This window comes from Protomyctophum bolini (assembly GCF_963924005.1).
Source record: "Protomyctophum bolini genome assembly, chromosome: 14".
Lineage (NCBI taxonomy): Eukaryota > Metazoa > Chordata > Actinopteri > Myctophiformes > Myctophidae > Protomyctophum > Protomyctophum bolini.
Genome location: NC_137875.1, coordinates 28,573,236 through 28,589,565, shown reverse-complemented (window position 1 = coordinate 28,589,565; position 16,330 = coordinate 28,573,236). Strand labels below are relative to the sequence as shown.

General features: G+C 44.8%; 1 protein-coding gene across 1 annotated transcript in view; it reads left to right on the top strand.

Annotated features, from left to right (window-relative positions):
* Positions 1-16,330, top strand: part of wdpcp (WD repeat containing planar cell polarity effector) — a 109,769-nt gene that overhangs the window by 55,636 nt on the left and 37,803 nt on the right. The window contains exon 10 of the mRNA XM_080781746.1: positions 13,137-13,770. Coding sequence (XP_080637872.1) covers positions 13,137-13,770 — 634 coding nt within the window. The remainder of the gene's footprint in view (positions 1-13,136; positions 13,771-16,330) is intronic.

The following is a 16,330-nucleotide window of genomic DNA, read 5'->3' as shown; positions in this document are numbered from 1 at the left end:
CATGTACTAACAGGACTCTGACCATGACCTGTTCTGTGTGTCGGGTCAACACCAAGATGGATGACAAACCCCAGATGAACCAAGACCTGAGTGGACAGTACAGTAGTACACTGATAGACCTGAGTGGACAGTACAGTAGTACACTGATAGACCTGAGTGGACAGTACAGTAGTACACTGATTGCGAACGCAGTGATTGCGAATGCAGTGAGCACTTACTATGAGACCTAGCAGATCATGTCTGTCTGTCTGTCTGTGTGTCTGTCTGTCCCGCTTTTGTGCCCATATATGGAGCTGAGTGATTACGTCACCATGACTCAGCCATAACCATATAAGGAGTCCCCAAAGCAGCTATACGTCCAAAACCCAAATATATACGAGCTGCGTTCGCTTCCCGCGTTTGCGCGTCTTACTGGTAGACCTGAGTGGACAGTACAGTAGTAGACTGATAGACCTGAGTGGACAGTACAGTAGTACACTGATAGACCTGAGTGGACAGTACAGTAGTACACTGATAGACCTGAGTGGACAGTACAGTAGTACACTGATAGACCTGAGTGGACAGTACAGTAGTACACTGATAGACCTGAGTGGACAGTACAGTAGTACACTGATAGACCTGAGTGGACAGACAGTACAGTATTACACTGATAGACCTGTGTGGACAGTACAGTAGTACACTGATAGACCTGAGTGGACAGTACAGTAGTACACTGATAGACCTGTGTGGACAGTACAGTATTACACTGATAGACCTGAGTGGACAGTACAGTAGTACACTGATAGACCTGTGTGGACAGTACAGTAGTACACTGATAGACCTGAGTGGACAGTACAGTAGTACACTGATAGACCTGAGTGGACAGTACAGTAGTACACTGATAGACCTGAGTGGACAGTACAGTAGTACACTGATAGACCTGTGTGGACAGTACAGTAGTACACTGATAGACCTGTGTGGACAGTACAGTAGTACACTGATAGACCTGAGTGGACAGTACAGTAGACAGTAGTACACTGGTAGACCTGTGTGGACAGTACAGTATTACACTGATAGACCTGAGTGGACAGTACAGTAGTACACTGATAGACCTGTGTGGACAGTACAGTAGTACACTGATAGACCTGAGTGGACAGTACAGTAGTACACTGATAGACCTGAGTGGACAGTACAGTAGTACACTGATAGACCTGAGTGGACAGTACAGTAGTACACTGATAGACCTGTGTGGACAGTACAGTAGTACACTGATAGACCTGTGTGGACAGTACAGTAGTACACTGATAGACCTGAGTGGACAGTACAGTAGACAGTAGTACACTGGTAGACCTGTGTGGACAGTACAGTAGTACACTGATAGACCTGAGTGGACAGTACAGTAGTACACTGATAGACCTGAGTGGACAGTACAGTAGTACACTGATAGACCTGTGTGGACAGTACAGTAGTACACTGATAGACCTGTGTGGACAGTACAGTAGTACACTGATAGACCTGAGTGGACAGTACAGTAGTACACTGATAGACCTGAGTGGACAGTACAGTAGACAGTAGTACACTGGTAGACCTGTGTGGACAGTACAGTAGTACACTGATAGACCTGAGTGGACAGTACAGTAGACAGTAGTACACTGATAGACCTGTGTGGACAGTACAGTAGACAGTAGTACACTGATAGACCTGTGTGGACAGTACAGTAGTACACTGATAGACCTGAGTGGACAGTACAGTAGTACACTGATAGACCTGAGTGGACAGTACAGTAGTACACTGATAGACCTGAGTGGACAGTACAGTAGTACACTGATAGACCTGAGTGGACAGTACAGTAGTACACTGATAGACCTGAGTGGACAGTACAGTAGTACACTGATAGACCTGAGTGGACAGTACAGTAGTACACTGATAGACCTGAGTGGACAGTACAGTAGTACACTGATAGACCTGTGTGGACAGTACAGTAGTACACTGATAGACCTGTGTGGACAGTACAGTAGTACACTGATAGCACACTGGAGTACACACACGCCTTTTGTAACTCTGAGAGTATACAAATACGGATCCATTTGGTTATACTTGCTTGTAGTTCTGCTTTTATTTCATTTCCGCTATTTAAGTATATGACTATAAGTATGGCTATAGTCTAGTATAGAGAGACGAGAATGATAGCAATCACACACACTAGGAGGTCAACATATTGCCAATAAGAGTGAGAGCGGGGGGGGGGGGGGGGGGGGGGCTAATACATGAATATTGACATTACAGCAGATTTGTTTTAACTTTTAACATATTTATTTATTTCCCCTGCCCTACGTCACTTTGTCCTCCACCCTCTTCCTTTTCCACACTAGAATATTAAAGTCTCTCTCTCTCTCTCTCCCTCTCTCCCTCTCTCTCTCTTAATGAAAGCGTTTGATGTCATTTCTCTAGCTGTCTCTCTCTCTCTCTCTCTCTGACGAGCGGTGTGAAATTAAGTGAGCAGTTTATGTAAGGACCGTAGCGGGAATCAAAAAAAGAGCGAGAGAGAAAGCGAGAGACGCCACACAGCACTCATCAGGAAAGGACTGAAAAAGAGAGAGAGAGAGAGAGAGATGCAGAGTGACTTCAGTCACTTCAAAGTTCAAACCTATATAAATAATACATATGAATATACGTGTGTTTATTTCTGTTCACCAAGCCAATTTTCTAGCAGGTCTTTCTGCATTTATTTAAATATATATATTTCTTCTCTCCCCTCTATAATTCCTACTTCCCAAACCAACCCCCCACTTCTCCGCTCTACTCCACTCTATGTAGATACGTGTAGCTGTGTGTGTGTGTGTGTGTGTGTGTGTGTGTGTGTGTGTGTGTGTGTGTGTGTGTGTGGCATGTGCGTGCGTGCGTGCGTGTACTTTTACTATAGTTTTGCGTGCCAACTATAGTAGAATTTGAAACAATTTATTTTTAGAATTGGCATTCAGAAATCCATTGTCCTCAAATGTTGATGTCCTCACAAGTATACATAGTAATACAAATGTGTGGGGGGCATATACTGTATTTTACTGTACATGTGATACACAGCCGGTTAACATTTATAATGACACTTCCCCCTACTTGATTCTCTTCCCTTTCCTCTCCCCACACTCTCCGATGTACTGGAATTTAATAATCTTAATGCACAAGAGGAGTGTCGTCCTGCCATTCTTAATTACATTTTTGTTGTTGTTGTGGGTTTTTTATTTATTTTATTAATACTTTTTTGTGTGACAATCCAGTTATCTGTCACCAAACAGTTTCTCCTCTGCTATTTGATCTGTGTTTGTGTGACTCCTGATGTCTGGTAATTATTATTATTATTCTCTTCTATGCAGGCACCGCATCTGTCAATTGAGTGAAACAATTAGCTAAAAAGAGATGGTTAATGAGCAGAAATCTTACATGTCTTAAATATATGAACAGCGTGTGCATGTAGCATGCATAAATCCATGCCGTGTTCGCATTAAGTTGTGTTTCTTCTGTAGGTGGCTAAGCTGTGATGTGCCACTGTAGCAAACAACACTGCTGCATAGGGAAGATACAAACATCATTTTAGACCGTTTTCACTCTAAAGGACCTTACACTCCGTGGGTGTTTTTGCGTTTTTTTGTGTGCAATTAATTCGCCTGAAAATTTATTTTTTGGAACTGTTTGATGTGTCCACACAGAACTCAAATATTGTGGCAATGAAGCAAATCAGGAAAAGGTTGATTTTTCAACACAACTATAAGGGCACCAATCTATATGAATCTGGCATTAACTAAATAGTTTTGAAACCTGAATATCCACCGGCAATTTTCATATTGTTTATTTGTCAAGCTCCCAGTGTGTAAAGACTGAAGAGAAAAATGCGATGGAGTGTAGAGCTAATGTACGAAAAACATGAACGAAAAACAATATAACCACTATGGTGTTTTACAGTGCATGTGTAGACACGGGTCCATTTTTGTAAAAGGAAAAGCCTTTCCATCTATCTCTTTATGTGTCTTATGGACCCATCTTTACACTTACAGCAATTAACACTTTGCTATGTGCATGCACAATACAGACTTCAGCACCTTATAGTCACAATAGAGATACTGATCCACAGTATTACAGGATTTCTCATTTTACTTATCGCTGTCATGTAGAAAGCTTGAATGTCCAAAACTAACACGTTACAAGGTTGTAGACCACCTATTTTTGCTACTTTTGTTGTGTGACACCAATAGAAAGTACGGGTACGGCATTCATTTACAACAAAAAAAAACTAAAATATGGTGTTACGTGGTTTCTGCCGACAGCAACGATATGCGATGGGTTTTCACCAGCACCCATTATAATCCATGGTATCACAGTTACAGTACAGTCCATCATCCTCAGCCTGCCACGACCCATGTTTCACTTCCGTAAAACTTCCCATTTTTCCTCCTCCCCGACACTCCTCATCCCTCCTTCCTCCTCCTCCCACCCCCATATCTGTCTCCCTTCTCCCTCTGTCTTTCTCTGCTCCCTGAGCTGGAAAATTGGCTCCAAAAGGCCACAGCTGTGAACAAGGGCCAGCCACTCAGTAGGACCCGGACACTTTATCTTTCATAGCACAGAAGAAGAAGAAGAAGAAGAAGCAGAGAGGGGGGAGGGGGGGAATGGAGAACAGTTTTGACCAGTCACTGAAACCAATAAGTAGAGGAAAGCCACTTAACTGTAAGTCTCTGTTTGACTCTCTCAGTCTCTCTCTCTCTCTCTCTCTCTCTCTCTCTCTCTCTGCAGTCTGACTGTCTTCCTCCCGTTTCCTTCCTTGTTTTCTAATGATATATCTCTTGCCTCCTTCTCTTGGTCTTCTCTCACCCTCACTGTTATTCTCTTCCATGTCTTGCTCTTTCTTTGTATTTTACTTATCCTATCACTTTCTTTCTTTACCGCAATCACTCCCTCCTCCTCCTCCTCCTCTCTATGTCTTCCTTCTCTTGCACAATCATTCATTATCTTTCATATCATAGTCATCATAATCATAGTTTTTTTCCCCTGATAAATCATCACATGCATGCTCCTAGAACCTGGAAACAGAATATTCTTATTATTTCAATATATTTTGTATATTTTATGATACACTGAAGTGACCAGCCCTAGTTGTATTATCATAACAGATTTTATGTAGTTTGTTATATATTTCTTTTTTTTTAATTGTTATTTTGTTTTACAACAACTACACCGTGAAATGGCTAGGTCACATATCCTCTTATCTGAACTACATAGTCATTAAGTGAATACACAGTACACACCATTAGCTTTTGGGCTCTTCTCCAAAGTAAGCACCTTGTAAGCACCTACAGAACGTGTTTTAGAATGGGCACCAATGGGAACGGAGCTGTACAAATCAGTCACATTAGAGTCAAACACCGGCTAGATAAGGTGACATTGCCAATTTAGGTTTCCAGTTTAAAGAAGCAGAGGCATGATCTGTTCTTCATTACTACATTTTTGTAGGTGTGAGGATGACCATTTTTGCATTTAGTATATTTATTCAGCAACCAAACAATACCAACTGACATAAATACAGGAAGCTCTCTACTCCCAGGACAGAGTCCCGTCTTGTCCGCTAGCAAAATGGCAGCCTTTTATACCCAGCTGGAGATAATGAGCCTGGACTATACCATTTACAGGGGTGTATTATAAATGAGAGCGTACCATAAATACATAATGTTTAATGTTAATGTTTAATATATATTATATATTAATGTTTAATATATATATATATATATATATATACACACACACACACACACACACACACACACACACACACACACACATAAATACAAATAATACAAGTATTAAAACTAAGTCTACATGAACTATACAAGTTATATAATATGTCCTTTACACTAGAACAGGGGTTTTCAACTGATTTTGACCCAGGGACCACCATCCTGACTAAGAGAAACGTGGGGACCACCACTATTGTGCATCATAGACCCACCCCACACAATAGTGGTGGGGGGTTCATGCACCACACGGAGCTGGAGAAAATAGCTATAATATCAATATAATATCTAATAAAATACAGTGATTTTGTTTGAATATGATGGAATATGATTAAGGATTACTGTGATTATGGTAAGCTCACATTTCATATCACACACACACACACACACACACACACACACACACACACACACACACACACACACACACACACACACACACAGTAAGAACTCCTGTAAGTTATTAAAAGTAGAACATAATATAATATTACTAGAACATAAGTAATCACAACAAAACACCCCTCTGCTATCCTGCACATGGTCCAGCCCAAATTATTACTGAAACACATCACAGGCAATTGTTAGGCATTCAATCAAACCTCAACAATAAAACTCTGCAATATTGCACTTCTCAGGGGGCACGGTGCATGGCAGTCAGTAGTGCTGTTGCCACACAGCTAGAAGGTCCTGGGTTCGATTCCCGCTGGGGACGCTGTGGGTACTGGGCACGTGTTCCCCTCTCCACGTCATCAGTGCCCATACCCGAGGTGGGGTTGGCGAAAGGGCCTTTCTGTGTGGAGTTTGCATGTTCTCCCCGTGTCCCCTAGGGTAGGTAGTACCCTCACAAAAAGCATGCAGTAATCCTGGTCTCTAAACTACCTCCCCCTGGCCAGCCGGGGTGCCTGATGGAGGGGAAAGGAACTGGTCGGAATAACGTGTTCCTTCCACGCGCTACGTCCGGCCAGGGAAACTCCACCCTGGCAGGTGAAAAGAAGCAGCTTCGACTCCTCATGCATAGAAGGAAGCATAAGCTCAGTCCGCTGCCCCCCCCCCCCCCCCCCCAGGTTGGCAGCGGTCAGCATCAAGTCAACTAAATCAACTGCAGATTTATAGTCGACTAAGATTTTATCAGTTGGCTCAAACATGAGCCAACTTCCATCTCTGACACGACCAGATCTGCAAGTGGATTGCTACCCAGGAATGGGCTTCCAACATACGAAGGCCCTACTAGAGAGGATACCGAGCAACACCACTGTAGCCTATTGCATCCTGTCGGTTGGGATAAACGAGAGAGGCCACGCTCCAAAACAAGCGCAGAGGGCATTGAGAGAGGCCATCGCAGCAGCACAGAACGCCTTCCCAACTGCAAGTATCCATGTCCCTTTAGTCAACTACTCAACTAATTTCTCAATAAAGGATAAGGATAACATGAGAGAGCTAAATCGCAATATTTTTACCTATAATTACCTCCCTAAATTGGATGACAGGGAGTTTAAAGTGGTTCCTGATAACGTACATTGGACAACAGAGACAGGCAAAGCAATGCTTGTAAATTGGCTTACTAGTTTAAACTTATAGACCCCATAAACCCAGAAAGGAGGGGGGGCAAGTCAAACATAATTAATCTGTCCCATTACTTCCAGCCAGATCAACACCAGACCGAACTGCTGGAAAAGGGACTTTCCTTTGTCCCGACACTGGATATCTATAAACAACAAACCAACAGGTTAAAGAAAGACCTTTCTCAGTATCACCGCAGATTGAAACTAGCTACACACTTTGGAATGGACCAAGGAACGGAGATACTGCCTTTTCGACCAAAATCAAGCTGGGAACCGTCTGAGAATTTAATCCCAAGCAGTCTTAAACGACTGATGCAGAAGGACATGAATACGGTAACACGCATACCAGGACACATTAAGGAAAAAGATAATCTCACAATAGAACAAACCAGGGCACTTAGGGAACTAATCAACAACAAACAAATCATTATCAAACCAGCAGACAAAGGCTCCTGCATAGTAATTATGGATCGACACCAATACCTTTTAGAAGGTGAGAGACAGCTCAACAATCAGGACCATTATAGGCAATTAGACCAACCCATTTACATGCAGACAGCTACGAAGGCCATAGCCATCATAAACAGTCTTAAGGACAAAAGGCACATAAACGCCAAACAACACCAATACTTAATAGGACAGGATAGCCCACGGGCTAGGATATTTTATCTTTTACCAAAAATACACAAAAGCCCGGATTCATGGACAATACCATATGAAATTCCACCCGGGAGACCAATTGTGTCGGACTGTGGCAGCGAGACGTATCAGACAGCAGAGTTTATTGAATATTTCCTGAACCCACTGTCGATAAAACACCCCAGTTTTATAAAAGACACTTACGATTTTGTGGACAAAATTAAAGCTATTAAAGTAGGAAAGGAGGCCCTTCTATTTTCAATAGATATAGACAGCCTCTACACAAACATTGAAACAGAATCAGGACTCCAAGCAGTCAGGGAAGTCTTTAGTAAATACCCAGACACAAGTCGACCAGAGGAGGAAATACTCCAATTACTAGACTTAAATCTAACCCAGAATGATTTTTCCTTTAACAACAAATTCTATTTACAAATCAAAGGCACGGCCATGGGAAAGAGATTTGCACCATCTTATGCAAACATTTACATGAGCATATGGGAACAGACCGCACTAGAAAAATGCAGACTTAAACCGACACATTACTATAGATTTCTAGATGATATATTTGGAATATGGGAACATAGCCAAGAAGAATTCCAGGAATTTATTGATGTTTTAAATAGCCATCATAGATCCATAACGATAAAATATGTGACACACACAGAAAGGATTGACTTTCTTGATGTAACAATCTTCAAGGGCCCAAACTTTAACACAAATGGGAAACTAGACTTAAAAGTATTCTTTAAAGAAACAGACACTCACGCCCTATTACACAAAACGTCATTCCACCCGACACACTCCTACACAGGAATAGTCAAATCACAACTACTAAGATTCCATAGGATTTGCACGCAAAGAAGTGATTTCAAAATAGCTTGTAAAACTCTATTTAATGCCCTCAGACTAAGAGGATACACTAGGACCTTCCTCCGGAAAGCCCAAAAAACCTTCTTAGAAATAAAAGTGCGAGATACAGGCCCCAAATTGGCCCTGATAACCAGTTATTCAACACAGAGCACACTAGCCAACAACAGAATAAAAAGGAATTTTGAGAACCGAACAGACGATCTTCTAAAAGATTATAAAATTATATCGGCCTACAGAAAAAATAAAAACCTTAAAGATTATCTAGTACACAGCAAGCTAAAAGAAATCAACACACCAGCACGCCAGGGACCAGAATACTTCAAACCCAAACAATTAGTAAAAAATAGAACCACAAAACGCGTCTTGGAGATTAAACAACAAATAACAGCCAGAACCAGCAACTGCATTTATTTAATCACATGTGAAAAATGTGGTTTACAATATGTCGGAGAGACAGGTAAAACAATAGGTACTAGGCTGGGACGACACAGATACAATATTAACAATGCCAAAAAGACAACCACAAGATTGGTGCAACATTTTATGGCGCACGGCATTGGAGCTCTAAAATGCGCTGGACTTCAACACAATCCTAACTGGACAGTAGGACAAAGACGTTTTAATGAAAAACAGTGGATTAAGAACCTCAACACGGATTTTCCTCGAGGCTTAAACATGCCTAAAATTAGATCTTGAACACTAAAAAACTTAAACTCAGGATTAAACTGGAGAAATCTAAAAGTGATTGGATCAGACTTCCTTCGGATACATGGCGAATGCATTTATTCCTTGCATTGTGCCTACACATGTCGCGACCTGCGGTCGCGACATGTGTAGGCACAGTGCACTGAAATCTTTTAATTCCCCCCCAGGTTGGCAGCGGTCAGCATCAAGTCAACTAAATCAACTGCAGATTTATAGTCGACTAAGATTTTATCATATTTAGGCGACTAAAACTAGACTAACACTAAAACATTCTAGGTGACTAAAATGTGACTAAAACTATAAATGCAAACTATTAAAAGGCGACCACCATCATCCACGGCCACGGTGTGAGAGCTGAATCAGCTGCCCCAGTCCTGCTCACAGTGCCAGGGTGTGAGAGCTGAATCAGCTGCCCCAGTCCTGCTCACAGTGCCACGGTGTGAGAGCTGAATCAGCTGCCCCAGTCCTGCTCACAGTGCCAGGGTGGGAGGCTGGCTCAACAGCGGCCTAACAGGATCACATGTGGCTGTGTGCAGTTTCTGTAACACACAGCAAATCGTGGCTGTCGGGCGCACACCTCGCATGTGTGTCCACAACTGTGGACCCTGTGTTACAAAATGGATCCAATGGAGCTATTCATCATTGAATACAATTATTATTTAAATGCAAGCTCACATGACCCATCTCACCGCGCCATACCATATATGGCCGTCAGTCCGTCACGCCTTGTGACACGCTCCATATACTGTATGGCGTGTAAACCCTGGATCATCACCTGGATGTGCATATATGGAGCGCTGTACACTCAAGACACTGCCCCCATTGCCACCCTTAGATCTCTCCATATATGGAGCTGACCTGTTCTGACATTCCATGTTGATCTGACCTCATCAAACCCTGTACACTCAAGACATGCTGCATATATGGCCAGACCTCATCAAACCCTGTACACTCAAGAAACCGACCCCGCTGCCACCCTTAAATCTCCATATATGGAGCTGACCTGACCATATGTTGATCTGACCTTGATAACCTTGTTGTTACTTTTGTGTGACATTGTAGTATGAGAGTTATTTTACTAAAAAAACATGAGATACAAGGTTTCTCCCCGGGAGCAACAAACTGATCTCTCTGTGAGGATGCAGGGCTTGTGGAACCTTGCCTGGAGTGCACACAGTATGTACAGTATAGTGTGCATGTACACATACTGTACCACCACCTACAAACCTATGCAGAGAACAGAACCCTCACACCCAATGACACACAGACGCGCACGCACGCACGCACGCACGCACGCACGCACGCACGCACGCACGCACGCACATCCACCGTATACAGACATACAGTACCATACACTGCTGACCTTCTCCAGCCACACACATACTGTATACATACTAGTGACACTCACACACATGTGCGCACGCACGCGCACACACACACACACACACACACACACACACACACACACACACACACACACACCCCTGGGGAGCCAGCAGGAGTTTGCTCTGGGGGATTACAGAGAGAAAAACATGCATTCAATAGGACAGTCATCTGCTTTCCTCCTGCTGTAGACTTAGAGCAGGAAAGAAAAAAATCCTCCCTACCTCTCTCTCTCTCTCTCTCTCTCACTCTCTCACTTTCGCCTCTAAGTCCCTTTTTGGCAAAGCCTGCCAAAAAAACAGGGCTGGCCAGCTTTACGGTAGGAAGGAAAGAACCAGAAAAACACAGGCAGGCAGCCGATCCCCTGTTCTGTCTACATGGCGAAAATAACTGGTCTCATTTAGCCAGGGCTGCCACGGTGAATGCAGCTCCTCTGATGGGAGCTTTAGTGAGATGAAATCCTCCTCACAATATGAAGAAACCACCCTGTTGGCACACAGTGAAGTCCTCCGTGTCAATTTTACCCCGGGAGCATAGAAATAGACCATTCAACGGAGTTAAATGAACACCGAGGACTTAACTGTGCGATTATGGACCTGTCAGTGTGCACTTTGTGTCTCCTGATGTCTGCCTATACTGTGGACGCTGCCTTGTTGTGGGGCCGTTTTTCACCAATGGTGCCTGGCTGCTCCATTGTGAAAGGACGGTGTCAAAGCTAGCTAGCATACCACGGGCCCATTGTCGCAAACACCCATCCCAAACAGATCCAGCCACCCAATTGGTCGTGGCCCAGGGAGCAAAATAAATCACATTGGACCACTGCTGGTCAAATCTCTCCTTAGCTATAGCATCATTCTCCTTTCCGCTCTTTTTTTCTAAATTGAGGACCGACCGGTGTCTGTGGTTGTTTCAGTTGACGTCCACGTGTTCTGCTGGCTGCTCACGCAGGTATGGTAAACAGAGGAGGTTGTTTATCGCTGGGTAGCGGGCTGCCAGGCTGTGGAAATGCTCAGGGAGAAGGCGCTTGTTGACCTTGGAGTTAAATGGGGCTCTTATCATTAGCAGGCGTTTGATTGACAGCCGAGTGTTTGTTGTACGAGGAGTGGAAGGCTCTATTTCTGCCGACTCCGGCGGGGGGTGTGAGGCTGCTGCCATGCCATGCTACAGTATATGACTCATCTCACTCTCTCTGTCTCTCTCGCACATCTCCAGCTCTCGGTCTCTGTCCCTCCCTGCCTTATACTCTGTCTCTCATAGTACTCTGTACTCTTTGTGTTCAGTTTCTTTCTTCTTTTACTGCCAAAGCACAATTACAAGAACTTCATTCAATCAGACAATTAATGTACCATGCTGTGTTCTGGATGGGCTCGCTCCAGTGAGCACACACTACTTCGCTTTATACAGTTATTTATGCTTCTTTTTAAGTTCTAGGTTCACACAGAGGTGCTATATCTGTATCTATATCTGTGGTTGCTATAACAACGCATTCAAACCTCTGCCACTTCCTGGGGCCGACGGTGAATACGTCACCATCCATTATCACGACGCAGGGCCATCATATACTGTACATCATACATCATACAGTATACATTTTCAGCGAGCCCACATAGTTTCTGCAGGAACTGCTTTTCTAGTTTCACATATTGACGTCACGTCAGTCACAGGCTCAGCTGTCAAACATGACATGGGTGGGAGAGGTCAGCCACTAGCAAGACTGACGGATACCTACTGTACAGCAATGTTTTATATTTTGGTTTGTATTGCCTCTATGATGCCTACCATCACAACTCAAGCACCCCTGAGCAAAGCATTGCATGTGTAACCACCTCTTGGGATGCTACAGGAGGTGTCTTTGCATTGTCATCTGTGTGTGCTGATATTTAAGTAACTGTACTTAGCCATTTGTTTTTACTTTCATCTCAACATCTGAAAGCATTTTATGAATGAAGTGTGTTGAAAATCCTTAGACAAAAATGGGTTCTGTCATGATATCTTTCAGGTTCTAAGTGCGATGTAAAACCAGAGAGCAGAATTTCATATGTAAACACAGAGCAGATTTTCTTGTTTAAACAAGCTAAGCTCATTCAGCCATAATATCCTTCCCACACTAATTATCTTGTTTCATTTCATCCTGTTCACATCTCTCTGTCCTCTCTTCCTCTCGTGTTCTACCTTGCCCCTCCCTCTCCCTTTCCTCCACCCTCTCTACCTGCAGGTCCTGAGCTCCATCTGCACAGAGGGTGATCCTCTGGACTGTCGCTTCAGCCTGCTACAGCCCTACCAGCTGCTGATGGTAGAACTGCCCCCTCCGCCTCCTCCAGCAGCAGAAGCCAATGTCCAGGACCCCAGGGGTGCCTGCTGGGCTGAAACCTGCACCTACGAGTGCGCCCGGAACCGTCTGCAACGCCTTCCCACCACCACCAGGATCCCCCTTCCCTCCCGCCCCATCTCCTGCTCGCGCCACCCGTCCGAAACAGCCCTCCTCCTGGGCCTCGCCGACTCTTCCCTTGTCCTCTGCGACCAGAGGAGGCCAGGGGACCCCTTCGTTGCCCCTTGCCCCGTCCCACCCTCGCTGCTGGCCTGGCACCCGGCCGGAGCCCTGGTCGTGGTAGGCGGAGGACAGGGGGAGCTGATGAGCTTCGATGTGGGCCTGGCTCCTCTGCGACTGGGGCTGGTGTCGGAGGAGCTGGCCTTGGGCCCCACGCTGCAGCTGGCCCAGCACATGCGTTGCTCAGGGGGTCTGGAGGGCCTCCACTGGGGCACGGGGCTGGACGGAGCTCCAGAGGGCGCAGACGTGCTGCTGCTGGCCTTCCATAGTGGACCGCTGGCGGTCCTGAGGTTCCGACTAGGTGCGTACATTTAGTTATTCATTGTCAAAAGGAGTAGATCTCATCCATGAAAATTTGTGAAACTGTATCTGATGTCATTAGATACATTTCTTGTGGGACATCACCGTCTCAAACCTTCATTTAAAACCACTGAAAAATATTCCCTTACATTCAGTCAATTTTAAACTCATGGATTTAGTGCAACCTTGCAATCACACACAGCTCTGTTTGACAACACAGCCACGTCTCGCCTCGAGTCTTGTACGCTATACGTATACCGGAACCCACTATGCACAGAACAGCCAAGCAGCCATTGTTTCCCTGCTCTGGGCCGTCCTCATGTCTCCTGGCGTACTCACTACTCAGGGAAGTTAATTTGTTGGGCAGGCGGGGAGGTGAGGAGTCAAGCTCTCAGAGGTCATTCAATAATCGTCCTGGGGCAAGAGCCCCCCAGGTGCATTCTGGGATGCATTTTTCCGATAAATCGTTTACAGTGGCTCCACGCTCCCTCCGGGCCCACAGATAAAGTTTGCCAATCAAAATGTTTTTCTTTTTTTTGTTGAAGCAGCCACCTACATGCCTACACATACATGCGTGCACAAAACAAACTCGCATTCACACGCACACAGCCGCTTTAATTGTGACTGTGGCAGGAAGATGTGCAGCTCTCTTCATAAGTTTGCAAGCAGTGGTGGTGAGTGGGTGGAAGGATGGTGTGAATATGCATGCGCACATGCATGCGTGCATGCGTGCATGCAAGTGTGGCGCTGGAGTCCGCGCACGGATTCACATGTGTTCCCCTCCTGTGTGTGCGTGGCGGGGAAAAGAGGGGAGGGGAGGTTGTATTCCAACAATAGCTTCCCCTCTGATCGTCTGCCAAGGTTTTGATGAAGAAAGTCACTGCATGTCTTTTCACACCATAATTCCCCCCCACCACCAACCCCCTCCACAGTCCACAGTCCACACACACACACACACACACACACACACACACACACACACACACACACACACACTACATGTGTGCATATTCTTGTATTTCCATGGTTCTGTACACACACATAAACGCACGTAGCCTCCAACTCATTTTGTTTGTTTGCAATGCGCTGTCGTAGCGTCTCGCCCCGTCTTTCCATATTGATTCGTTTCATTAAGCCTCCGCTACATGACAGGAGGAGACGGGGGCGGCGGGTACGAGAGAAGAAAGACTTGGCCGTGCTCCAAGCGCCTGTTCGCTCGCTCTCTCTCTCTCTCTCTCTCTCTCTCTCTCTCTCCCTCTCTCATTTTTTGAGCAGCACTCCCTCCCTCCGTTACCCCCCCTGGGCCGAGCTATCTCATCTGGGCACGCGTTGGCCACGGCTGGGGCCGTGTCGGCAGAGGCAACGCAAGGGCAGGCAGGCCGCATGAGGCAACATGCACAGCATAGGAGGGACAGATAGACGGGGAACAAGTTTGTTCTGAAATAACGCATGTAAACCTTCCGTGGAGCGGGACACCTGCACTTACAGAAAACATACAATAGAGCATGCACGATTGCACGTCCACTATAACTATAAACGTAAATAATTAATTACGTTTCCTTACACCATAGTGGACGTTTCAAGCCTCACGGCTCTTCATCAGACAAATGACATTCACAAACAAGCACCTATAGAATGAATATACATCGCATGGATGCACCTGGGACGTATCCTCAGTGATCTATCCCAAGGTCATTGGGGTTTCGGGTCTCGCGAACATCATACCATTTTTTTCTCGCTTTCTTTTCTTGCATTTTTTCCAGCTTTCTGTTCTTGCTTTTTTTCCTCGCTTTCTTTTCTGACCAGCTGACCGGTTCCTTACACCATAGTGGACAATGACATTCACAAACAAGCACCTACTGTACATAGAACGAAAATACATCGCAATACAAAAAAAGGCAACTTCATGTTGCCTTTATTTTTGACAAAGCTGCGTTATTGTTGAGCGATAATGCAAAATGGAGCTGAAAATAGTCCCTCACAATGTTAGATTAGATGTTTTTATTATCCACGTGTGTGCAGTGCATAGTGTACGTGCACATTTATACACATGCATGTACACTATACAAAAACACATCACTATGTGTTCTCAACTCAGACACTCATACTCACAACAGCACGTCTACATATACACACATCCGCTTACAACACAATATAAAGGCCCCCTACGGCCTACACAAACACATTTAACCACATAGCATATAGTATAGCCACCCCCCCCCCCCCACATACACGTGCATTTGATTCACACGCGCGCGCACACACACACACAGTCTCACACAGTCTCACACACACACACACACACACACACACACACACACACACACACACACACACACAGAGAGAGCTCAGCTGAAGTATTAGCCATATTAGTGCACTCTTTAGGGGATTTGTGGGCTAGCTAATTGGCAGCTTGTTGTTTTAATTGGGTCGCCCCTCCCCAGCGTAACTTCTACAAATCATTAGAGTATGAGTTAGCAGTGAGTTAGTCTGCTTGTTTCCCTATTCAGCAGCAGCACCTACATGGTCCTGCCCATGGTCCTACATGGTCCTGCTATTCA